This window comes from Caretta caretta, chromosome 1 (assembly GCF_965140235.1).
Source record: "Caretta caretta isolate rCarCar2 chromosome 1, rCarCar1.hap1, whole genome shotgun sequence".
Lineage (NCBI taxonomy): Eukaryota > Metazoa > Chordata > Testudines > Cheloniidae > Caretta > Caretta caretta.
In genome coordinates this window covers 56,964,591-56,990,845 of record NC_134206.1, presented here as the reverse complement: position 1 = coordinate 56,990,845, position 26,255 = coordinate 56,964,591, and the positions used below count along the sequence as shown (strand labels likewise).

Here is a 26,255-nt window from a genome sequence, read left to right as displayed (position 1 = left end):
TTGCGCTCCACTTTATCAGGCCACTGTTTCCTTAATATCCCTGTGTTTGTTGCCATGTTGATTAAGCCGTACTGTCAAGGCTGGTACTAAACAGAGCTGTGGATTCCCTAATCCCCAAGAGTAAAACAGCTCTTTTGTGGACAAGAAAAACAGATAAGAGGTATCAGGATGGAGTAATTTAAGACCATGTTGACTCCTGGGGTTAATACCATGCTACAAATCCTACATCCCAATACAGCTGCCTGCAACAGCCATGCTTTAGACCAGGGATCGCAGTGAATTTTTCTACATTTAAAAAAAAAGAGAGAGAGAGAGAGATGACTCTCTTTTGGGACTGTAGTGTTCAGTAACCGGCCAGCTAGGCCCACCCTGTTCTATAGCACCGCTTATCCAAATGCCAAGAGAATAGTGTACCATCTGATCAGTGTCTCATGACAACAACGCTTGCAAAACTTAGATGTGCGAAAGCCTCACATCTCATCACAAATTCACTTGGCGAGAACCTCGGAGTCACAGCTCTCATGAAGGTTTGGGCAGATGGGGGTAAAGCTTTGTGTTTAGACCTGAGAAGCCAGTGGCCCTCTTTCCTCCAGTCGTCCTCTCTCCCCTCCATCCCCAACAACGGCCTCTCTCTGGAGAAGCCACAGGGACATCTCCAAGGCCCTCTAATGTAAGCAGGAGGGTTGTACTGGGGTATCCTCTGTGGGAGGCTGGAGATAACAAGGGGCCAGCTCTGGGGATTCCTGGAGGTCACTGATCTCCAGCCTCCAAGTGCATTTATGGGGTCACTTCCCACTTCTACAAACAAATAGCAAGGTTCAGTTTGGGAAGCCCTTTGTAAACAAACTGCTGCAGATCTCTCTCAGCCCCAGCGCAATGGAAAAGCTCCACAGGACTGGCTGGCCCCTAACGCAGCTGCTCTTGGGAGCACTCAATGCTCGGAGACAATCAGCTCCAAAGTGCTGGCAAATGCAGCAATGTGCAGCAGGCAGGCTCAGCGCAAAAGCTACCAGACTTGCAGGGCTCCTACCACCCCTAGCCAGGCACTCCAAAGGGAGGGGGCTGGGCCATAGACCAGAGCTAGCTGGGCAAGAAGGGAGCACCCGCTGTCTCATCCTTCTCGACCACACACCTTGCACACTCCTCATGCTATGCAGCCCCCAGGAGATGTTGCATGAGCCCTACCAGAGCTTCCCCTTGTATAGTGCAGCTCCACAGTGCATCCAGTGGGGGGCGCATTGTGTTACTGCCATGATCTGGCCTCTTGGCCAGCCAGGGACAGTGTCAGTGTGAAGAGCACTGAGTAAATGGTCAGTGCTCAATAAGCCAGCAATCAGGTAATGAGCAGTCCTTACCCACGATTTTGCAGGCTTCTTGGATCAGCTTCAGAGTAATAACGTCATCATACACAGTGTAAGTCATGAAGGTGTCTTGGACCTCTGCCTGTGTTCTGAAAAAACCCAGAAAATTAAGATTTATGATAACACAGAAGGGAAACCACTCAGACTGGTCACTGCCTGAAACCAATCCATCCATCAACAGAACTGAATACAGTGAAACTAGGCCAGAGTTACCGAGAAAGCAGGTTCCAGCATATTCCAAATCTCCATATGGTTATGTGAGCAAGTCCCCAAGAAGAAACTGCAACAGCAAAGCAGAAAGTCACTGAATGCTCCCAATTGTTCCTTGGCACGTGAGCCTAGAATTTCCTGGAGCAGGGTCTGAAGGAGCACAGAGGGGAACCTGAATGCAAGGGAAGAGTTCCTCTGTGCTGGCCATAAGAAGTCTGGTTCTTAAAACTTGAAAGCGGGTGGAAGAAGATAATCACATGCTCAGTGAGGAAGGAAACTTTATTAATGCTTAATATTTTAGAGAAGGGGCTTCAAGCCAGTTCATCCTAGGTCCTCTCCTCACCAGTGCAGAGCTAGATGCTTGTTCTTCGGGTGGGGGGAGACAAGAGGAGAGGGCAATCCCTGGCCGCTCTGGTTAAGAAAACAATGCAGAAACCAACAAACAATTACTATATTCAAAATATGTTATTAGCTACCATGATTAGGGACTGTTTGTATCACAGTAGCAGCTAGTGGCCCTAAGTAAGATCAGGGCCCCATTGTTCCAGGCACTGTACAAGCACATAGTAAGAGAGAGTGCCTGGCCTGAAAACCTTGCAGCCTGCATAGACAAAGAGTGAGAAGAAGATAATAATCCTGTTTATTTTATAGGTGGGGAACTCAGGCACAGATTAAGGACAAGATTTTCAGGAATTCTACACTCTGGGTGCCGAATTTAAAGACACTTCAAAGGGGCCTGATTTTCAGGTGTCTCAGGTTGCACACTGAAAATCGCTAGTGCCTTTTGGAAGCTCTTGGCCTAAGTGATTTGACTATAGTCACATAAGAAGCCTCTGGTAGAGGATGAGATTTGAACCTATGTCTACTCAATCCTAGCCCACACAACAAGCCTTTCTCTCTTAGGGAAAGCTCCCTGTGTAAACAGGACCTAACATCACTCCCCTCCATAAATCAGCCAGTAGCAGTAGGCACTGGGAGTACCTTTCCCAGCCCTGAAGAAGAGCTCTGTGCAGTTTGAAAGCTTGTCTGTCTCACCAACAGAAATTGGTCAGTAAAAGATATTCCCACACCCGACTTGTCTTTCTAGTTATGATATCAGTCAGATTTGGTGACATGCCCAGTGCATTCAATGTTCTTCCCCACCCAGCCACCAAGGGTTGGTTTAATTTGCGTTTCTGACTTTTACTGTTGGTTTAGTGAGCACCATACATGTGCTCAGCTCTATGCAAACAATAGAGAAAGAGACAGTCCCTGTCCTAATGGTCTTTCAAGCTTCTCCAGTGCTTTATTTGGGATCATGGATTAGTGTTCACGCTAGTTCCGCCTCTTTCCGCTCATTCTCCATAGTGTTAAGCGTGTCTCCGGTCCTCTATTCTGTGGACTGCTATACAGTAATCCACTGCACTGGGAGATCTCTAGAGCATTGTATCACTTCACAGGATGCATTAGCATTATTGTATATGAGCCCTGTGTGGTGAACTTTTAAAGCAAAACCATTTTAGTAGCTAATAGTGGAAAATTGGAGAACAGTCTGACTAACTTGGGTATTTCTGGCAGGCCTGCAGGCAGAATGCAAGTAAATTCTGAACGATAAAACTGTTATCAGCCCAACATAAGAGGAGTTGCCAGATTTAGACAATGATGTATGTGAGACCCAACATAAGCATGTGTGTGTGCTGAAGAGAGCCAAAAAAACTCTGCAAATGTCACAGTACACTCTGCTTTGCTAGAGCAGGCATCAGAGGCCAAGAAGTTGATTCTTGGATCTTTGTGCAAATTGTGATAGTTCAAACTTGCATCAAGAGCCCTGTCTATTATTTCAGATCAACTTCTGCTCCCAGTTACAGCAGTGTAAATAACTCCAGATTTACACCTATGTAACTAAGTTAATTTGGCTGTGTGTCTCATCTTAATATTAGGTTAAGCAGCACTTCAGGTCAATGTGAATGTTTTTCAAGGGAATGGAAGTGCATGCCATGCAAACCACCTAACAAACAACCACCTGATCTATCATTTCTGAAACTGCAAGTGTGAGAACTCACTATTAATGTTTCCATTAGTATAGGCATTTCTATGGTGCTCATTGCTGTGGTGTTTTATAATTTAGTACTCCTCATGAACACGACCACTTCCAAAGACAAGGTAATGAGCTCTCTTAATAATATGCTGTAAAGCTTGTGAGTGTTTCTCCCTTATTATACATTTATTCTTTGTAATCTCATAGCACGACCATTCCTCCTAGCTAAGAAATAGGGCTGTATGGAGGTAACCTACATGAGATTTCCATTATGGAGGCTTTCCCATTCATTCCATTGGGGAAGATGTGATCACCACTCCCTAGTCACAAATATCCCAGCATCTGCTTAGACCTTGGGAGATCTGCTAGAGGCCCAGCACAGCAGGACCTGCATGGAGACCCTGTGTCTCTGCACTGGCTCCAAGAAGTCCTGGCTCCTCACTCCCTACCCCATGGCCACACAACTCTAGTGGTCTGATGCTCCAAGAGTTGCCCCTGTCCACCACTCTGGCGCCTCTGGCGCTCCTCCTCCACACAAAAGAGGAAAGGCCGTGGAAAGTCCATAAAACAACATGAAAAGTGGCTCACTTTAAGCTATAAAAAAGGGGGGTATGATAGAGGTCTATAAAATCATGACTGGGGTGGAGAAAGTAAATTAGGAAGTGTTATTTACTCCTTCTCATAACACAAGAACTAGGGGCCACCAAATGAAATGAATAGGCAGCAGGTTTAAAACAAACAAAGGGAAGTACTTCTTCACCCAACACACAGTCAGTCTGTGGAACTCTTTGCCAGAGTGAAGGCTTTGTGAAGGCCAAGCCTATAAGAGGGTTCAAAAAAGAACTAGATAAATTCATGGAGGATAGGTCCATCAATGGCTATTAGCCAGGATGGACAGGAATGGTGTGCCTAGCCTCTGTTTGCCAAAAGCTGGGAATGGGCGACAGGGGGATGGATCACTTGATGATTACCTGGTCTGTTCATTCCCTCTGGGCACCTGGCATTGGCCACTGTCAGAAGACAGGATACTGGGCTAGATGGACCTTTGGTCTGACCCAGTATGGCCATTCTTATGTTCTTCTTTATTGTTGCCTAATCCAACAGGTAAAAAACCAAGTCCCGTGCTTCCATTGAAATTACGTGGGGCTAGTTTTACAATATGTGATAAATGACATTATGATATACTAGAAATGAACTACCGGAGGGAGAAGGTTAAGGTGGCAGAAGGTAAGGGCATTCTGAGTCTCAGGGACAAATCGCTCTCTGGTGTAACTCCACTGGCGTTAGTAAATAACATTTTGGATGAATTTGCCTCTCATGGGCTCTGTTCTGATTTATGCTGAACACCACTCCCTCAGCTGCAGCGGGGATGTAACTCAGCCCAGAATTTGGCACGCTCGGCTCATACTTAATTGTAGCAGTGAAACATAGAGCTGTGTGGGCCTGAATTGTATTTATAATGGTCAACAGGACACAATCAAATTTTAATCCTCTTTGGCTCCCATGATGGAAGCTCCAAGTCATCAGTACTGCTCTTTTTAAAGGATCAAATACTTACTTGAGTGTTTCCCATGTCTCTTCACCAAATTTCTCTATAATTAGAGATTTCAGGCAGGTGTTGATAAATCCGTACTATGGGAGAGAAGACATTAGCATTATGCCTAATGGAACATGGGAAAAGAGCCCTTAATGGGCTGGTTAAGTAAAATGAAATGACAACCCCTTTGGGGAAACAATTATGTCTTTCCCCCATTTCTTGTTAAGTTTGTTTATTTAATAGCACTGCTCATTCCTGCCTTCATGCAAAACTCCCCGAGACTTGTTCTCTACACAGCAGTAGTTCTGGTTTCCACAGAGAAAACATATTAACTAAACGTTAAAGCCAGCGTGCAATTAAGAATGGTTACAGAACGTTGTTTTCAGTTACGCTGAATTCTTTTGGATCATGCAGCACTGATATGGTTAAAGGATAGATGAAAGCAGGAAATTAACAGCACTTATGTCAGCCTCAAGACTTGATTGAAAGACAAATATATTTTAGTTGTAAAATACAGTATAGTTAGTGTTTAAATCTGATCTGAGAAATTAGGTATTGAACATAAAAAGAAGAGTAATGCTGAAAGACACTTACCATGGTGCTGCTGTCTGCTTGCCGAGTGTGCAGGGCAGGTGCTCTAGGTTGTGCTGGAGTGAGTGAGTTGTTTCATCACACCAGCAGTGAGAGCCTGGTTCTTTTAACAGATCAACTTGGACTGTCTAGAGCCCATCGCACACAAAACAGAAAGATCCACAGGGAAATCAGAAACTAATCATTTACCTGGCCATGGATCCTCTCCAAACAGAGCTTTGCATTACAGTGCAGAAAGTCCAGCATGGAGGTAATCAGAGGAAAAGTGGTGCTTAGGCTGAGGTGGAAATGACTATTTTAATGTAAAATTCTGAAACTGTTCCACGGGCTCAGCCTCTCATACAATGCACTTGAACTACAGATTCAGGGAGTTTGTTGATCACTCGTTTAAGCCCTCTCCGGATAGGGATCAGTGCTATCTGTTTGTATTTGTCTTAGGTGCCTTAGAAATGCCTGTCACCCTAATATCCAAGTACCATGCAATAACCAAAGGTAGCAGTGAGTGTGTGCCTGCAAAGACAGTATGTTCAGTCTCCCCTTACTCTGGTCCACGCTGGGTCTACTTCTTCCTTCGACTCTGTCTCGTCTCACCATATCAATGGAATAACTCCAGACTTACACTGGCGTAACAGAGATCAGACTCTGGCCCCTTAAATCATACTTGGATGTGAAATAACAAGTTTGAAATCTTACCACGAGGGAAGAGATGAGTGATGAGATCTTATCACAGGAAAATGTCCATCGAAAATGCCATGCTGCCATGTACAGGCACCCCCTGTCCGACAATACAGTTTATGAATGATGAACAGATGCAGCCAGAGGCACTTTTGAGAATGTCACAGCAGCAGCATTTCTTATATTGCCGTGTCATTCCAAGAAGTGTTGCTTATCCTGAGGTGTCCCTATTGTTTGGGCGCATCAGTAAGAAATAGCTGCCCTACAGGGATGGGGTGATCAGCAGGAATCTTGTGCAAAGGCAGTAGAAATCTTACAACGCTGCAGGATAGGCTGTTGTTAGCATTATGTTGCTCACATAACTTGCATTTGCCATCTTGACAATTGAAGCTCTGGCCTGAATCAAACCTGTTGTCAGTGAGTGTAATCCCATGGGTATAAATGCAATTGCATCTGTCTCCGCTAGCTCTAGATTTGGTCTTACAGTTCAGCTTTTCAAAGGTATTTAGATACCTAAAGATGCAGATAGACATCTAACCTGCTTACTCACTTTTGGAAACTCCCACTGGCCACCTAAATATCTTTGAAAATCAGGCCCTAAATGTGTAATGTCAATGCACTGAGTGGCTGAAACTGTTGGCTAAATTCTGCTCTTGCTGGATGTATTCCATTTGTTCCATTCCCTTGACACAATTAAATTACTCCAGATTTAGCCCACTGGAACTGAGGACAAAAACCAGCCCTGTATCTTTGAAACTGCATTAAAAGTGATGCATCAGTTAGGTATTTGGATTGATCTACCACATTTTTACTTTAATGTGATGGATCAGTCTAAATAACTAACCGGATGCTTAAGCTACAGCTGTCTTGTAAATAAAACAGGGTATTTTATTTGCCATCAATCCCCTTCTCCGTTTTGTCATTCCCCATGGCACAAGAGTTGCAGACAATAATAATTTTTTTGTTTTTTAACGAGGACATAATTCTTCATATATTAAATTAGAAGGAAGCCCAGACTGAAACCCTGGATTTGAACAGCCCCAAAACTTTTGGGAAGTTTGGCTCTTAAGCTAACTAGGCCTCTCCCATATCAAAATAACTGTCTCAATTAAAACTCTGGCTCTGGACTTCGGGGAACTGCAGAGCCAGGGATAGGCTCTGAACCTTGTGGCTGAGTCTCATCTCGACATTAAACTCTGAGGATTTAATCCTTCCTCGGTTCCCTATTTTTAATCCAACTCTCTTCCCTGAGAACACAAAATCACTTTTAAAAATGCCTTTACTATGTCCAGTGCACTTCCCCAGCAAAGTGAGTGGTGAGGTGCCTGGTCAGCAGCTCAGACAGGATTTGCTGATGTCTCCAGTTTTTCCTGTGGTGTCGCAGGCATTCATTTCAAAGGGAAATCTCCTTGGAAGAATGAGGAAACTCACTTAAAGAACTAAAGTAAATTGGAAACTGCCAAATAAACGTTTATGAATTAAGGACATTAAAAATGAGTAGTGTATGTGTTTATGCATCTATACACACACACACACACTGAATGTCTGTTGACCAAGTAGGACAAAACACTTCAATTTCCCTTTTCTTTTGCTGATCATAGAAATATGACGACTGCAGAATTGCTAGGAATGAAGTGCCACCGTGTGGCCGAGGGTCAGTTCAAGCTGCATTTCTAGAAACCTCCCGCAAGAGCTGCTATGAGATCATGTCTAGCAGGTCAGGGTGCTGTCAGCTAATAGCATTGGCTATTAAAGCTCATTCACGCATTTCATTCTATCTGTCCTTGCTGTGCAGTGTCACTTTCAATGAGCGCAGGCTTTTAGTAAGGTCCGTCAATCTCACTTTAAAGAAAACAATATAACTTAAAACTTTGATTCCATAGACTCCGTTTGGTTTTAAGGCATCTCTAATGGGTCCTCTTGTCTATTGCCCTGTACCAGGGTCTTATAACTATTCCTGAGTTATCCCTAAAGGATGTTTCTCTATTCTAGTCTTGAAACGTGCCACATTTTTATGATGAATTGTAGTTACTGTATTAAAACTACTTATCAGTGGAAGAGTGTATGGTGGAGCTACCTGTTAATAGATTATGAATGAGTTTGCCCACCACAAAAGAAACCAGTGCTAATCTGGTAATAGACCTTATCTGCTGTGTCATGCCAATCTGAAAGAATCAAGCAACATGGGCAATATCTTTTGTGCTGCCCATTGCTCAAGAAGATACTGTTCATATTATACTCAGTAAAAAGCTGGATCAACCCCACTGACTTCAGCCCACATCTTGAGAGTTTGTAGACTGTGAAAAATACACAACTGTGAAGCAAGGAATTCACAACACAACAAAGCTTGTAAATTGGACAAATCAATTAGTGAGAAATTTTGCTTATGCTCAAATAAATTGGTTAGTCTCTAAGGTGCCACTAGCACTCCTTTTCTTTTTGAGTTCTCCCCTGTCTTTCTCTTGCATTCACACACACACACCCCTAGGAAATTAAATGTAAAGAAACTAACCTTAATGCAATCTCAAGGGTTCAGGATCAAGTGCCACAAAGGAAATCCCTAAAATGAAAGGTTTCAGAGTAGCAGCCGTGTTAGTCTGTATTCGCAAAAAGAAAAGGAGTACTTGTGGCACCTTAGAGACTAACCAATTTATTTGAGCATGAGCTTTCGTGAGCTACAGCTCACTTCATCGGATGCATACCGTGGAAACTGCAGCAGACCTGATGATCACTTTAGATAAGCTATTACCAGCAGGACAGTGGGGTGGGAGGAGGTATTGTTTCATATTCTCTGTGTGTATATAAAGTCTGCTGCAGTTTCCACGATATGCATCCGATGAAGTGAGCTGTAGCGCACGAAAGCTCATGCTCAAATAAATTGGTTAGTCTCTAAGGTGCCACAAGTACTCCTTTTCTTTTTTCCTAAAATGAAAGTTTTTCTGGCAACTAACTCAGTGACATTGCGTACATGGAGTATTTTTCATTCCTCTTTCTCTTGTTGTACATAAATGTTTGTCCCTTACATCTCCTTATTAACATAGCCTTAAAAAGAGGATGCACTGTGCAGCTGCATTAATGTTACTGGAACAACTTTCACTCCTGAACTTTGGGCATTTCTTGATGTCTGAGAGTTTGTCTTCTCACGTTGCCAGCTTCTTGCTTTTCACATACTCTTGCTCCTTCTTCCAACTCCCTCGTCTCTCCTACGGCTATATGGCAGGCTCTGAAGTAGTGGCTCTGGGAATGACCTGTGCCCTGGCTCTGTGGGCTGCATTCACTGCACTTTAAATAGTGTCCTGACTTATTCAGAGGTGCAGAGTAGAGCTGGGTGAATAGCCAATTATTTTATTTTATCGTTTGGTTGGCTGGCAGTTCCAAAAACTCGGGGACAAAAATCAGTTTGTCCTGAACTGAAAATTCTGCCTCATTTTATTTTAGGGCACTCTTTAAAGTAAAAGTCCAGAAAAAAACGTCACAAGACAGCTGGAGGAGGTGGTGCCAACCTTATAACTGTCAGTGCACTCACCCAGGGCCAATTTCCCCCTCGGCCTGATGGGAAGCAAAGATTTTAACTGAGGTGTCCTTCATTGCAGGTGAGTGTCCTACCCACTGGGATATGGGATATTTTGGAATGGGGGAGCTCTCCCAGCCTCTCCTGTTGAAGCTGTTCCATCATGTATCAAATAATGTAATAGTTGAAAAAAGGATACAGTTAAATTCATGTACCTCTCCCCCTTCACAGGAGTGGGGTGAGGAGGGGGGAAGTTGTACTGGTATAAATGTATTCCTAGAAACATATAAAGTTGCTAGCCCAGTAAACTAATAACGTATTTCCTTGTGCACTGCCTAGGACTTCTCCTAGACATGCTTTTACAATGGCTGTGCTGACACCTTCTGTCTTAACTGTAACTGTACAGCACTGAAATATTCAAATTGGAGTGGACATCTTGTCCAGCTGCCAACTTCCATTACACACCCACCATCTGAACTACTTCTGCATCTGCCAATGATTTATGCAGAATGATGATATAAACAAAGTGGCTTTACGTCCCATAGGCTTGATTTCTTCAGAAGACTTCTTCCCCCTGAAGTTATTTGATTTTTAGTGTATTATTTCTTTCATTTCACAGCAGCCAACGGGTGTGTATGTGTGAAAGCAATTAATACAAAGAATCCCTGTGATACTATGGCCCAACAGTGTCACAAGTGCTTGTCACTCGGAGTGAGCCTCGGGAATATTGGGACTTTGAAACAACAAAAGAAGAGACTCTCTCCTGAGAATCTGTCCCAGGTTTTACTGAGCCGAATGCATGCTGGGACAGGGCTTTGGGAGATCAGTGTTGTGTGAATACTCATATAGTGCAGATACGATCAATAAAGCTCCTCATTTATGTACCTTGCTATTGGGTCTCACTGGTTTGATTAAAGGAGCGCATCAGTAAACTCTTCCAGGGCTCTGGTACTCAGCAGTAGTATGAAGGAGCTCTTTTGCATGTGCACAGTTCTTTCATGATATTAGCAATAGACACGAAAAGTCTGATCTTGCACCTACTAAGGTCACTGCTAACACACCCATTGAAGTCAATGGTGCAAGCTCAAACCCTAATGCTGTTGTGACGAAGTGGGACTGTTCTTAATGTTTCCTCTGAATAGTGTGGGGGTGCCTCAGTTTCCCCTAAGCAGTTCTTAAGTATCTAGGTGGTGGGATAAGGGTGTATGATCACTGCAGAGCCCTAGAGGGCAGGTGTGTGCAGGAGTCTGGACACAGAGAATGGCCAACACCCTGTTTCCTGGCCACTGATGGCCTGGGCCCTTCCCCCCTGCAAGGTAAGAGCGAAAGGGTTGGAGAACAAAGGAATCAGATGACGTCCTGGCCCGGGAAAGGAACAAAGCCCAGAGGAGGAGGGGCTAGAGGGAGTTTTCAGTTTGGGGCTGGCTGGGACATGGAGTGAAGGGCAGACGTGGTTGTCTGGCTCACTGCCCCCCAAAATGGACCCAGCTGAGGGGTCCTGTTCTCTGCACCTACAAACTCTGTTTTAGACCATGTTCCTGTCATTTAATAAACCTCTGTTTTACTGGCTGGCTGAGAGTCACATCTGACTGTGAAGTTGGGCTGCAGGACCCTCTGGCTTCCCCAGGACCCCGCCTGAGCGGACTCGCTGTGGGAAGCGCACGGAGGGGCAGAGGATGCTGAATGCTCCGAGGTCAGACCCAGGAAGGTGGAAGCTGTGTGAGCTTTGTGTCCTGAAGACAGTCTGCTCCCAGAGAGGAGACTTCCCCAGAGTCCTGACTAGCTTCATGGGGAGCAGTTCCAGAGCATCGCCCAGGGACTCCGTGACAGCTGTATGTTGTGTGCATGACCAAGCTCATGCTAACAGCACTGGTACTGAAGGGCACTTGCCCCACAGAAAAGTTCTGGGAGTGAAAGTATGAAAGGCAGCACCTTGCAATCAGGTTAATGAAGTGATCCATTAAATATGGAAATGAGGCACTCAGACCTTATCTTAAACTTTGAAAGGGGCTTTAATTAGGGAAGCTGCTTTTTTGTTTAGTTTAAATTTCCCTAAGTTTAATGAAGGGGGGATTTAAAGTAAAGGCTAAGAAAATGAGTCCAAAGAATGGTTAGGATGCCTTTTTGTTCTCTTAGTCATCAAACTAAAGCCCGTATATCACACAAGGGACTATGTGCTGCCCAGCAGTGGGAGCACCTCCACAGCACAGTGGCAACAAAATGACATGGGAGCCTTTCAAGGAGAGAGAAGATGGTATGAGTGGGAAGTGTTCAACTGGTCTGGTTTTGCCCCACCCATGTGCATCTTTAAAATAAAAGCAAAATGACCAGTATATGAGTAAAATCTCTGAAATTGGCACTGAAGCCAATACAGAGGAGTTGAATATTGTTTAAAAGCCTTTTTATGATCCATGTTACCAATGTGTGTGTGTCTCATAATGTACTTTAATTACTGTTCTTCAGAAAGATTATGGGTTGGCTTTTCCATCACGATCTGCCTCCTAAACACACTAGCAGCTTGAGGTGGTCAGAAACCCAGTGGAAATGGCCCCCAGGGAATAGCCTTCTGCAGGTTCCTGGGACGGCATAGAGCTGCCAAAGTGACTTTATGCTACCCTCCCAGACCCTCAGCATAAGGGCTATGTCTGCAAAGAGAGGGTGTGTGGCAGAAGCATCCTGTGCTCCACCTCTTCTTGGTTGCTGAATGGTGCCTAGGAAACCATTGCAGCTGAGCTGATGTTAGAGCTGCCCTGAAGCAGTTTTATCCTTCTCTAAAGAGTGGGCAGGGCCACAATATGGGAGGTGCCAACGTGGTGGGGCAGGTAAGTAGCAATGATCTCATAGAAGAACTGGCTGTAGAGGACCACCTTGGTTTGAGTGATCATGAGTTAATTTGGTTTAAACTAAATGGAAGGATAAACAAAAACAGATCTGCAACTAGGGTTCTTGATTTCAAAAATGTAAACTTTAAAGAAATTAAGGGAATGAGTTAGGGAAGTGGACCTGACTGAAAACCTCAAGGATCTGAATATGGAGGAGGTTTGGAATTACTTTAAGTCAAAGTTGCAGAAACTACCTACATCCCAAGCAAGGGGAAAAATTCATAGGAAAGTGTTGCAGACCAAACTGGATGAACGAGTATCTCAAATATGTTATTAAGAAAAAGCAGAAAGCCTAAAAGGAATGGTAGAAGGGATGGTTCAGCAAGGAAAGCTACTTCTTGGAGGTCAGGAAGTGTAGGGAAAAGATAAGAACTTCCAAAAGCTGACCAGAGTTGGACCTTGCAAAGGAAATTAAAACCAATATATAAATCTAAGGAAATAAGAAGTGGGACCACTAAACACTGAGGATGGGGTGGAGATCAAAGATAATCTAGGCATGGCCCAAAACCAACATGAATGCTTTGGCTCAGTTTTTAATGAGGTTAATGAGGAGCTTGGGGGCAATGGCAGGGTGGCTAATAGGAACAAGGATGTGGAAGTAAAAATTACCACATCCCAGGCTGAAGCCAAATTCAAACTGCTTAATGGGACCAAATTGGGGATCCTGGATAATCTCCATCCAAGAATATTAAAGGCACATGACATTGTAAACCCACTAGCAAGGATTTTGTAATGATTCCGTAAACCTGGAGATTGTACCCTATGACTAGAGAATTCCAAATCTAGTATCTATATTTTTAAAAGGAAAAAAAATAGTGATCTGGGAAACTACAAGCCTGTTAGTTTAACCTCAGTTGTATTAGAACCAATTTTGAAAGCGAAAGTCGTTAAAGACAGAGGTTAACAGTAATTGGGATTGAATACAACATGGTTTTACAAAAGGTAGATCGTGCCAGACCAACCTGATCTCTTTCTTTGAGAAGATAACTGATTTTCTAGACAAAGGAAATGCAGTAGGTCTAATCTGCCTGAATTTTAGTAAAGCAGTTGATACAGTTCCACATGGGAAACTATCAAATTATAGAAAATGGGGATTAATATGAGAATTAAAAGGTGGATAAAGGACACACTACAACGGGTCATGCTGAAAGGTGAACTATCAGTCTGGAGGGAGGTTACTAGACGAGTTCCTCAAGGATCAATCTTGGAACCAATCTTATTTAACATTTTTATTACAGTCCTTGGCACAAAAAGTGGGAGAGTGCTAATAAAATGTACAGATGACACAAAGTTGAGAGGTATTGCCAATATGGAGGATGACTGGAATATCATACAAGAAGATACGGATGACCTTTAAAACTGGAGTAAAAGAAATGGGATGAAATTTAATAGTGCAAAGTGCAAGGTCATATAAGTAGGGACTAACAACTAGAATTTTTGTTATAAACTGGGGAGGCATCAGTTGGAAGCGACAGAGGGTGAGAAAGACCTGGGTGTATTGGTTGATCACAGGATGATTATGAGCCACCAATGTGATGTGGCCATGGAAAAGGCTAATGCAATCCTAGGATGCATCAGGTGAGGTATTTTGAACAGGGATAGAGAAGTGTTATTGCCGTTATACAAGGCACTGGTGAGACCTCATCTGGAATAGTGTGTACAATTCTGGTCTCCCATGTTTAAAAAAGATTAATTCAAACTGCAATAGGTGCAGAGAAGGGCTACTAGAATGATCAGAGGAATTGAGAATTTCTACCTTTTGAGAGGAGATATAAGGAGCTTGGCTTGTTTTGCCTAACAAAGTGAAAGATGGGGGGGAGTTATGATTTCGCTCTGTAAATACATCAGAGGGATAAACACCAGGGAGGGAAAGGAGTTATTTAAGGGCCAATGTTGGCACAAAAACAAATGGATATAAATTAGCCATCAATTACGTTTATGCTTGAAATTAGACGAAGGTTTCTGACCATCAGAGGAGTGAAGTTCTGGAACAGCCTTCCAAAGGGAGCAGTAAGAGCAAAAAATCTAGCTGGTTTCCATATGTTCAAAACTGAGCTTGATAAGTTTATGGAGGGAATGGTATGATGAGACTGCCTACAACGGCATGTAGCCAATCTGTGACTGCTGTTAGCAAATATCTCCAATGGCTGGAGATGGGACACTATATGGGGATGGCTCTGAGTTACAAGAGAGAATTCTTTTCCAGGTGTCTGACTGGTAGGTTGCCCACATGCTCAGGGTCTAACTGATTGCCATATCTGGGGTCGGGAAGGAATTTTTCCTCAGGTCAGACTGGCAGAAAACCTGGGGCTTTTTTCACCTTCCTCTGCAACTTGGGGCATGGGTGACTTGCTGGTTTGAACTAGAGTAAATGCTAGACTCTCTGTAACTTGAAGTCTTTAAATCAAGAGTTGAGGACTTCACTAACTCAGCCAGAGGTTCTGGGCCTATTTCAGGAGTAGATGGGTGAGGTTCTGTGGCCTGCAATATGCAGGAGGTCAGACTAGATGATTATGATGGTTGCTTCTACCATTATAGTCTATGAGCAACAGGCAACATTTATACCCCAATTTATTGCTTCAACATGGCATCAGACTTTCTGGATGATGTTAGCAGAATTTATGTTGCTTGATTGGGCAGGACTACAGGCTAAGCTGAATGTAGAGGAACAACATGTAAAATTGAAGTGTAACAGAAGCAAACTCAGTTCATGAATATCATTAGAAAGAAAAACAAAGGATGTTATTCAATCAGCAGGTGTCAGCAGTGAACAGCTGATTCCTTGGCACTCTCCTATCAGGTGAAGAACACCATCCTAACTCAATAAGATCTGAAGAATGTTTAGCCAGTGGCAGGAATCCTGGTCAAGTAAGTCTGTCAAGAAGCAATAGAAATGCAGATCTATAACACTTGCTGTCTAGTAAATGTTACAGTACAGCATGCATGATGCTCATGAAGATTACAATGCAATAAACTGATTAATTCAGCAGTCCCTGCCTCTGGATCTTTACCCAAGTCCCTTGTATAGCAGAAATGCTGAACATAGAAATGGCAGGGAGTTGTGCAAAGTACCTTCCCAATTCACAAGGGACACTGTGACAGGGTGAACTAGGTCCGGAGGCCCCCTGCTGGAGGCCTGAGGCCTTGCCACACCCTACCCCAGAAAAGGGCAGTAGAGAAATCCTTCAAGCTGCCTAGAGCAGCTGTGTCAGAAGCAGCCAATCAGGAACCAACAGGCTAGTATAAGAAGAGCTGCAGGGCCAGAGAGAGTTTAGTTCTTTGCTAGAGTAGGAGGAGTGTGGCTTGCTTGCTTGCTTGCACAGAGTAATGCTGGCAGAACCCTGGGGGAATGTGAAGGAGCTCTGGGCTGGCTGCTGGGACTCCACCAGGACAAGGCCCTGAGGTAAGGGTGAAGAATGTACTGGACCCATGGGGAAGTGGCCCAGGGAATTAGAGCAGCAGTGTGGCTTAGATAAAGGGACATGGCACAGCTGCTATCTATAGGGTCCCTGGGCTGGGACCACCCTGCACCCCCACCAGCCACTGGGAAAGTGGCCTGGACCTTGATACACCCTAGAAGGACAACTGAACTGCTTTGGCCAGCTTGAGAGCTGTGGCCAGAAAGGACCTGAGAGGGTGAAGACATTGCCTCCAGGGAGGGAGCCCTGGGGCATTGCTCTATACCAGAGCAGGGACAACTTGAGAGAGATGTTACTGAGAGAGGCCCCTGTTGGACTTATACCCCAGAAGGGGTTTGCTGTGCTTTTACTCACAGATTGTGTGTGTGAGAGACTTGGCTGGAGGGCTGAGTCAGCAAAGACCCACCACAAAGACAGAGAGAGAGAGAGAGAGAGAGAGAGAGTGCAGGCACACGCACTTGGCCAACAGGTGCTCATGAGAGGTGAGTGTAGCCCATTGCAGACACAGTTAAAATAGTAAATTTCATGTCCAATAAGCCATGCACCAAGGATCAGTACTGACTGAAGGCCAATAGAAAGAAAAGACACTGGAGCAAAATAGACTTTCTCTAACTTGCTTTTCTTTCAGATTCTGAAGAAAGTCAACTTTAACCTGGATGAGGTTCAGACAAAAACTAGGGACTCATAATGGCAGTGCCTGGTCCAAACAGCCAGTGCAACATGGTGGGAATGCTTCAGTGTAGTCCATGAGGTTTTACTTCGCTATTCGTTAGAGAAATAGGCATACTGTATGTCATAAAAATTCCAAATGGCTTATGTAGCATGACTAAGGTAAAAGCACCTTCTTAGAAGCACCTCTATAGTACAGGTTTTTTCCAGTGTTTACTGGAGGTCTTAATGAACACAGATGTCCAGGTAATGGGTGTAAACTAGTGCTGATGTGCTAGGATTTATGTTTTATGTTCATGATTTCCTCCCCCCCCCCCCCCCCGGATTAGAGAGTAGTCCATGTCCTGTTTGTTCACAAATGCTACTGTTCAAAGATATTACACACCTATAGGAGTGCATATAAATGTTTTAAATTCCCATCATCTAGGTAAGGCTTGATCAGCATCTGGGATATTCAAATATATGGTTGAGGAATTTTTATTTTATTTTTTGTAACCTATGAAAAGAATTGCACAAATCTCCACCTGCAAGGAAGCTTCTGTGCTTCTCCCACATCAAAACAGTTTCCATCAGAGAGCAGAGTACAGGAACTTCTTGACTTTTCTAGCACACAGTGAGAGAATTGTCTCAACACATCCCTGCTCATGCTGATGCTCTTATTGCTGTTATTTTTAAGGCCCTTTCAAGGCTGCCTTCTCCACAGCCTCTCGTTGGTGCCACTGCGTGCTCTCGGGTCATGGGACTGATGATGGCACACACTAAATCCTCTGCTGCAAAGATGAGGAAAGTCCATTTCGCTGCCCTGAAATTGGAACTCCTGGTGCAAATATTCACCAAAGATCAATAGAACTGCTTTGTAGCACTAGAGCCAGGAGAGAGATGACTGCACCAGGCAATGCTGAAATCATTGCTTCCAATAACACTGGAAAACACTTGCCAAGTTGGCGCTTCCCCCGCACCCAATGATAAAGCAGTATTGTTAGGCACCGTGAACTCAATGAGCTATGCTCCACTGTCACTGCAAACCTGGAATAGCCATGGCTCACAATACAAACAGCATAAAAAGCCTTCAGTTAACATGCACTGTTATGTACCTGCTGCAGTGTTGGGTGGGCCAGAGCTTACCAAGAGAAGTAACTGCTACACATTCTAGCTTTTCATATAGCTATCTATCTTCCAGCTGGGGCTAGTCCTTCTTACATGATTTTGGTTTAAATTTTAAAGTGCTGAATGCCCCTTCCACTGCTTTGGGTAAATAAATTGGATATCTTTCCAATCTCTTTCTGGAACCAGTTGTTCTTCTCTGGCTGTTTCTTTTAGACTGGCTTGCTGCCTCTATGTGCAAGGCATCTTGGGAGTGCCTCTGGGGGGCACGGAGAATCCAGTTTGAATGTAAACTGTGCTCACGAGTGCTGGTAGCAACTGAAAGACAGAAGATAGTTCTAGTTAATAGCTTCCCAATGAATGTTGACATTCAGCTAGTAATTGACAAAGGAGGATGTTAATTAAGTCCATTCTAGAAGTAATGCTGAGTAACATAGTGAAGTTTCCATAATGACTTCTACTTTAGGAATGTCTGAATTTCACTTTCTGACTAAAATTTTCTGTACTTTATCTCTAGCTTATAGGTAGGCTGGCAAGATCTTTCAACAAAAACTTTTCTTGGTGAAAAATGCAGATTTTAGTTGGCTGATAAGGATAGCTTGGTGGTTTGAGCATCGGCCTCCTAAACCCAGGGTTGTGAGTTCAGTCCTTGAGGGGGCCATTTCAGGATCTGGGGCAAAAATTGGGGACTGGCCCTGCTTTGAGCAGGGGATTGGACTAGATGACCTTCTGAGGTCCCTTCCAACTCTGATATTCTGTGAATTTGTGTCCTTTTCAGCAAACGGTTGTAGTGTGGGAGGAGGGTGGAACCTCTCAAATTTCCCCAAAAGTAATGTTTCACTTCAACCTCTTTGAAACAAAATATTTAGTTTGATTCCAAATGAATTTTGGTTTCAAAATCACCTTTAGCTTTATTTTAAACTGGGGAGAGGGGGAGGGAGAAGCTTGAAATCCAAACAAAGCATTTCATGTCAGAGCAAACACGATGTTTCATTCAACCAAAAACTACTTGTTTTCTGACTTTTCAATTAATCAGATTTTTTTCAGAAAAATTCATTTTTCGGATCAACCTGAAATAAGTGTATTGATTGAATTGTCAGTGATACCCCTCCCCCAATCCAATATTTGCACACTGGTGCCTGTCAGTGAGTTTTTGGTTTATAAGGTTGACCAATATCAGCCAACCATTTCTGAATGAGGAAAGAGATCAATCTATATAGAAAGATATATTTCAGTCTCCTACAGATAAGGACTATTCTGCTGATATTTTTAACAGCTCTATAAACAAGACTACCTGTTGTAGAAATTGGAGTGTGACATTTTTATGATCCACATATTTTCCCTTCATGCCTCCACCCTTCTTCCCTTAGTAATAGTATTTTAGATGTACTATATAGACTTCACCATCAAAGTCAACATCCACGTTTGGGAGATCTGTCACAGGAACTTTCTGCGATCTCTCTGCATCCAGATCTGCAATCACTGAGTCCAAGAAAGCTATTGCCTCTCTTACATCTGAATTGGGCTGTGGGACTCTTTTCTCCATTGATATCTGTTGAACAGATGTGTAAGAAATAAGTACATTGAGAATAATATAGAACTACTTCTTAATAAGAGAACCATGCAAAGCGGAGTTGCAGCTGGATCCAAACAGCCCAAATTTTGATTTTATTTGGGCCCATCTTTAGTCCATAGTTCATACCAAGCTAAGAATTGTCCACAAATACCTAGTGCTTATATTGCTCTTTTCATCAGGAGATCTCAGAGTACTTAGACAGGAAGTCAGGATCATTATCCCCAATTTACAGATGGGGAATTGAGGCTTGGAGAAGGAAAGTGACTTGCCCAAGACCCAGCAGGCCAGTGCTACAGCGAGCAATAGAACCCATACCTCCTGAATGCCAGGCCCAGGCACTACCCATTAGAAGACACTGCCTCCCAAACAGGTTGAACCTCTTGGTACTAATGGGCCAGATTTTCAAATACTCAGCACCTGCCCTCCCCCACAACAGCTAGGGCCAGATTTTCAAAGTGCTTGTCAGCCAACATCTCGTGTCCTGACACGCAGGGGTAGAGTTTCAAACAGCCCTCGGCACTCAATATTCTGAGCTCTTCTGAAAATCTGCCCACTTATTTTGGTGCCTATGTGGAAACTGAGGTCTTTGTGCATAAAGTCTATTTAAGGAGGAAGGAGGCTTGTGTGCCATTAAAGGGGGACAATTTGATAGTGTGGTGATAACCCCAAATGAAAACCAGTAGGGTTTAAAAATCTCTCTTCAATAAACATTTCTGTGTGTAAAAACTGAAACAGTTATGACAATAGAGTAACACTTCTTGGAGTTTCTATGTACTGCAGTGTCTGTATAGACAAAACTCCCATTGACTGTCCTCGGAGTTCTGCCCAAGTAAGGACTGCTTATGTTCTCACTCGGTTTAAGGCCAGAGTATGCCATTGAGAGCAGTGTGTCCCTACCACACTACCTCCCTGACTCTCCGAGATATCTTTTGAAGGATGCAGCTCTCTGCTCTATAGGCTGGTGAGGGGATGAATAAAGCTTGACCTAGCTTCTTTGCTCCCTAACCTCTTTGGGGTGACTTGCATCAATAGGAGTGCTAAAAGGAAGCAGCCACTTCACACCTACTGACTAGTGACTGCTATTACATCTGGCCCTTAATGGTTAGAAGACAGTTTAAAGAAAACGTCTTGTCAATATCATCCAAGACACAAATTATTTTTCCCTCAGGACGAGCCCCAGGGTCAAAGTTTGAGCCTGAATCCAGACCCAAAGGTCAGATACCATTCAGTAACCAGGCTTTGGTTCAGCCTCTTTATAGAGACAGCCATTCAGATCCAAATCCAAACCTCCTTAGTGTTTGGTGAGTGCATTTCTACTAATTCCTCATCATGTAGAGAAAGAGAAACGAATTTTCACTGAAGGTAATGTTAATGCAAGCAGATAGTGACGTACAAAACAATACATCCCTGTGTTTAAAAAGAAACATGTGATCACTAAATAAAAGTACCATTTAGAAAGCAAATAACCCGTGATATTCTGGATTACTTCCGGAGTCCTTCAGAACCCCTTTCTTCAAAGCCAGTGTTACGGTGCAGTGACCGACCCGCTTGTGTTGGTGAGAATGACTCACTGTATAGAGTATCCTGCTGATGTCATACATTATCCATTTATGAGCAGGAGGCTGGTAGAGTTAACACTCCAGCAGGAATCAAGGCTGGTCATACATAAGAACGAGTCAGTTATAATCTGATGACATAATACTCCAGACCTTTGAAAATGAGAGATGCATTTGTTTGTTAAACCAGAGTTCCTTTTTTTTAAAAAGAGGAATTTTCTATTGTACATAGCACTATAACAACCCACTCAGGAAATGTAAGGACCCTCTGTCTGTAAGATCTATTCTACAGTACCTACTGTAGTTGGCAGTGTTTTGCATCCTTTGCCACTGTGTTGACTCGGCCAAATTCTGCTCTGTTACACAAGGGTAGATCCAGAATTCTACCACTGATGGCAATGGAGTTAGTGACCCCAGTGCCTGTCAATCTCCCATGAATCAAAAGGGAACCAACCCCAACTAACTAGAGGGAGGGTGTGTCATAAATTCCTAGACTACTTATCCATATGAAAAGGTTCTTATGCTGGCACCCATCGGCATAGCGCAAGCCCCACTCCTCCTAGATCTCAGTGTGTCTATTGTGGATCTTTCCCTCTCCTTGATTATTCATCTCTTTACAAATGTCTCCATCTCCCCTTGCCAATGCATCTTAATTCTTCTTCCCCTCCATTATTTACTGAGCATCAGTGTACCGAATATGATACCAATGTAGGTCCTGATCCAAAGCCCACTGAAGTCATGTGAAAACTGCCATTGATCAGAGTGGGCATTGGATCAGGCCCATAAAGTATTAGAAAATATGGTCTCTGGTACCAGAAATTTTTAGGCTTCGTTCAGCCCCCACTGGCACAATTTGCACCCCCTATGCAGTAGCAGAAGCTACTATATCCAAAGGTGAATTTGTCCTTGTGGGAGGGTAGGCAGCATTTGAACCAGTGTTCTCCTTCAGGGCTTCTGCCATGGGAGGTTGACTTCAAAGTGTGGTCAATGCCTTGCTGATAGAGAGTCCCAAGGGATGCAGCGAGTCAGCCCTCTGTCCCCTCCCCACACTGCCCCGCTTGCACCCACTGTGGGCCCTGCACAGGCCAGCTGTGGCTCTGCTGTCAAAGGAGGGATTGTGGCCACTTTGCATGAACACAATACTCTGGCAGGCAGCCTTTCCACTGCTGGGAGCTCTGTATCTAACTGAATCAAGCCAGGCTGAATCAGCCTCATTTCTGAGCAGATGCAAACAAAACAGTTCAGATACATGAGATCCAAAACTGCAACTGAAAGGAAAGGCTGCATTCGATTTTTCAACTGTATGATTCTTTACTCTGTAAAATGGTTGGAGATAGCACCTTTCATACAGACTACTTCAAAGTTCTGAGCATAATGACAGTGAAGTGCAAAATTTTGTTTTCTGTTTCTAAAGCATCTGCCAGTGTATTAGTTAGCAGCAGCTTTCTAGTGAATGGAGCATTGAGAACTAATACTGGCCGTGTCCCCGTGGCAGGCAGTGAAACTTGTAGCGATGACAAAACTAGTACTGCCGATGACATTGTACCTGGCTGCTCAGTGAAAATCATGGTGGTTCAATAAAAGAATGTACTCTGTGTAGAAAATTTCAAAGCAGTTTACACGGGGCCTGATGCAAAGTCAATAGAAAGCCTCCTACTTATCTCAATGGATTACTGAGCTCTCCAATCAGTAACAGCTATAAACAACCAAGGTGGATAACCATGAAGTGCCATCTGACGTGATAGCCTTGAACACAATTATTTTATGGATGCATTTTCCAGACATCATACACACCCAACTCTTTCTCGCTCTCACGCACATTTTCCCCAAAACATTCAGATAAATCTCGACTCATGCACATGCCACATCACTCCAAATATGTGTTTACAGGCCCTATGTGTTCTCATCTCCCCCCACTCCAGGATTCTCTACCTATTGAGGTACTTCCATGACCCTATCACTGTACTGTCTGAGTGTCTTCTAAGTATTTATGGTTTATTTTCCTCACAACACTCCTGTGCAGAAGGGAAGTATTATTATCCCCTTTTTACGCATGGGGAATGGAGGCACAATGAAGTCACTTGCCCAAGATCACACAGAAGGTCTGTGGCAGAGTTGGGAAGATAGAAAATGGCATCTGTCACCATTTTAATCTATTAAAGCACTCCAGCTGTTCTCCAAAAAAGGCTGTTATTGGACCCTACCTCTAAAAGTGATGAAATATAACCAGGTCCCCCCCTTCTTGGTAGAGGGCTATAATTGGTGGCACTTAATAACACAAATGATAACCTCAAACTAACAAAAACCCCACATGATTGACTGTGGTCTCATAAACCACCAGGATCCCAGAGACAGCAGCAGTCAGCTGCTCCTTTAGAATGTTCTGTTATCAGGTCAAATCTAGATCCTAAAGGAACATGCACAATCATCAGATTATGGTTGATACCTTAATTCTTCTGTTTGCATCCAGGATACACAGAAAATCAAATTTAATTCAGCAGGTACTACTCAACCTTTATTCGCTCTTTATTCACTATTGTATGACTGCTTGTAAACATTAAATTATTCTTTATTTCAAATGGTGGCACAATAAGAGTGGACTTAAAAGAGGACTTGATCTTGAATAAAGACCATTGACACAGAAAACCAAAAGAGGTTATGCAACTACATGTTACACAGTCAAGGCAAATGGTAGGTAACCACATGGCAAGAATATTTTCTTGTGCTTAGATACAATAGGCCTTACCTTAGCGGAGTGCCTGGTAGGAAGTGGGTGTAGTGGCCTTTCCCCTGTTTTGGAGGATTTCGTTGACACCGGAGAAATTTCTGATGTCATGTTCATGGATTTTAAGTCATTGATGCTGTCAAGGTATTTTTTTCTCAAAGCTAATAGATCCTGTAAGTACTGTAAGCAATGTTGAGTCTTGGAGTACATCCAGGCTCTGTCTTCCTCTTTCTGTGGGAAGTATGCACACAAATCTATACTGGTGGTACTTTTGCATTTTTTCAAGGATTCATTGAGTCTCTGCTGCTCCCCTCCAAGAGCGTACATAGAGGTGCTGCGGATCAGCCTTACAGCAGAGCCTATGCCATCATAGCAAGGGATATCATCAGACAGATTCCTCCTATGGGAGCTGGGGTGAAAGACTGAATGGATCTTTCTGAACATAATGTGCCACTTTCTTCACCCTGTACCTTGTCTCCTTCAGCCTCTTGATTTTAAGGCAAAATTAGCTAGTCAGTAACTGAGTCTCTTGTTAGCTGGAAGGCAGATTTGCCAGATGCTCACTTGAACCAGGCTAAAAGTTTATTGCTTCTTCAGCTGCTTGCAATATAATTTTTTGTTAAAGATCACAACAAAATGTTTTCGGTTACATCTGCATCACTTAAACAGCTTTGCTTTTCTCTCTGATTAAAGCGTGGTACAGTAAGTCAAATGCCTTCCTCTGCTCTCCCCATACAAATCATCAGCATCAGACAAGACATTTTCCTCTCCATTGTTGCTTTCTTTTGTTTCCATCAGTGTCACATCCTTGATCCGTTAGCTGTCTACTTCACCTTATAGTTACATAGATTCGAGATGTCTTTGTGCTGACCATGGTACTGAACTACTTCTAAAGTCCAAAAAATATCCTCCTGGTTAAGAAATAATGAGACATGGCTTAGCAGACCATTAATGGGTGTTTGCTGAAGAAATCATTCAAATAAGCTTAGACCAACAGGGACTGACTGATCAGGAAGGGAGCACCTGTATTGTCTTGATCATTGCACCTCCAGGCAGGAGTTCAGCTGCTATGACAAGGGATGTTGTGTTCTGTGCTATGGCAACAGAGGAATGGTTACAGCTATTTGATAGCACATCATTGTTACAAATAAAGTGGACTCAGGTATCCAGATCCATTACACCCCATTCAAAAGCTTCACCGTGTGAGAAATGCTGTGAAATAAAACTGTGCTAAAATACTCCTGTATCTCAAAATAATAGCAGAGATTTTTAGTGCACAGAGAAACCATTACATCTGTGGTTTTTGAATGTTCAAGAAAAAAAAAACTACGTGCAAACATTTGAATACTGTGTTTATGGCTGCAGGATTTAGTCTGAAAAATACTGTAAATATTAGCATATTCATACTATTCTATGATTTGCATAGTGTCCACATTGTGAATGTGCTTTAATGGAAATAATTGGACAGCAGCCAGTTTTCATTGTCAGAATGATCTAGCTTTTATCTAAAGTCTACAGGAATGTTCAGGGCTTACATTTTCACAGTCGAATTTGTAACTTATTCTGCTCAGGACTGTGTGTTTGAGAAACCCATGATTTCTGAAAATAAAATAACTATGATCTTAAAGTTTCCACTCAGGCAAAACTCCCATTGAACTCACTGGAAGTCTTGCGTATGGATTTAGGCACCATAACAGTTGTGCAATTGGCTATGGAGATACTGGATAATATAAATGTATGTGTGTAATTTCATGCATTCCTCCACAAACTCGGATTCACTGGGAGAAGATTTCATACTATAATTTTGGAGAATATTTACATATAGACCCTGACTTCTGGACAGGGTTGAACTGTGTTTGGCATAGGATTTAAGGCAGACTCAAGATAGGGAGCTACAAAAATGGCATAAAGCTAATTCTGGGGCTGGTTTGGCTCCCATTATAAGCAAGAATAGCCTTGGGATTGCTCTAAACTGCACCCAGCAGACTATGATCTAGTGGCTGGGGAGAGCTGGACCATGGAGATAAGTTTATATTACCTAATACTTCCAGAGGTGCTCTGCATGTGTTCCCCCCTCCAGGTAGTTGGTAAAGCCAACTTTATGGTCCCTTTGAGCCCAAGAGCTGTGCAAAGAGATTGTCATCTATGTGAGAATATGTCCCAGTGCCTCCAGGTCTAAGGCAGAGAGTCCTTCTGGACCATAAAAGTAATATAGTAAAAAGCATTGTGGGGTTCTTTTCTAGTACATATTTTCTCTTACAAAGTATAATCCTTAGTTTGGAGCTTTGTATCTGTCTCACTAGTGTTGCAAAGTGCAGCTACTGTCCCAAACTGAAAGAAGTGAGATCAGTCCATAATATCCCTTTAAAGTGGATTTGATTTGCTGTATCTTCAGGTTTTAGTTGCAGTGAATGTAATGAGC

At 43.2% G+C, this 26,255-nt stretch overlaps 2 protein-coding genes across 2 annotated transcripts in view; both read right to left on the bottom strand.

The window, feature by feature from the left end:
• The window catches only part of LOC125636279 (guanylate cyclase soluble subunit beta-2), a 31,856-nt gene extending 26,052 nt beyond the window's left edge, over window positions 1-5,804 (bottom strand). The window contains exons 1-3 of the mRNA XM_048849195.2: window positions 5,720-5,804; window positions 5,147-5,220; window positions 1,356-1,450 (exon numbers count right to left, since the gene is read on the bottom strand). Coding sequence (XP_048705152.2) covers window positions 1,356-1,450; window positions 5,147-5,220; window positions 5,720-5,722 — 172 coding nt within the window. The 5' untranslated portion in view covers window positions 5,723-5,804. The remainder of the gene's footprint in view (window positions 1-1,355; window positions 1,451-5,146; window positions 5,221-5,719) is intronic.
• A 12,254-nt stretch (window positions 5,805-18,058) lies between these two features.
• On the bottom strand, window positions 18,059-24,277 carry C1H13orf42 (chromosome 1 C13orf42 homolog). Its single transcript, XM_048828597.2, is given in 4 exon segments — window positions 18,059-18,294; window positions 19,381-19,516; window positions 20,538-20,589; window positions 23,892-24,277. Coding segments are annotated over 4 exon segments (810 nt in total).
• Window positions 24,278-26,255: the final 1,978 nt, after the last annotated feature.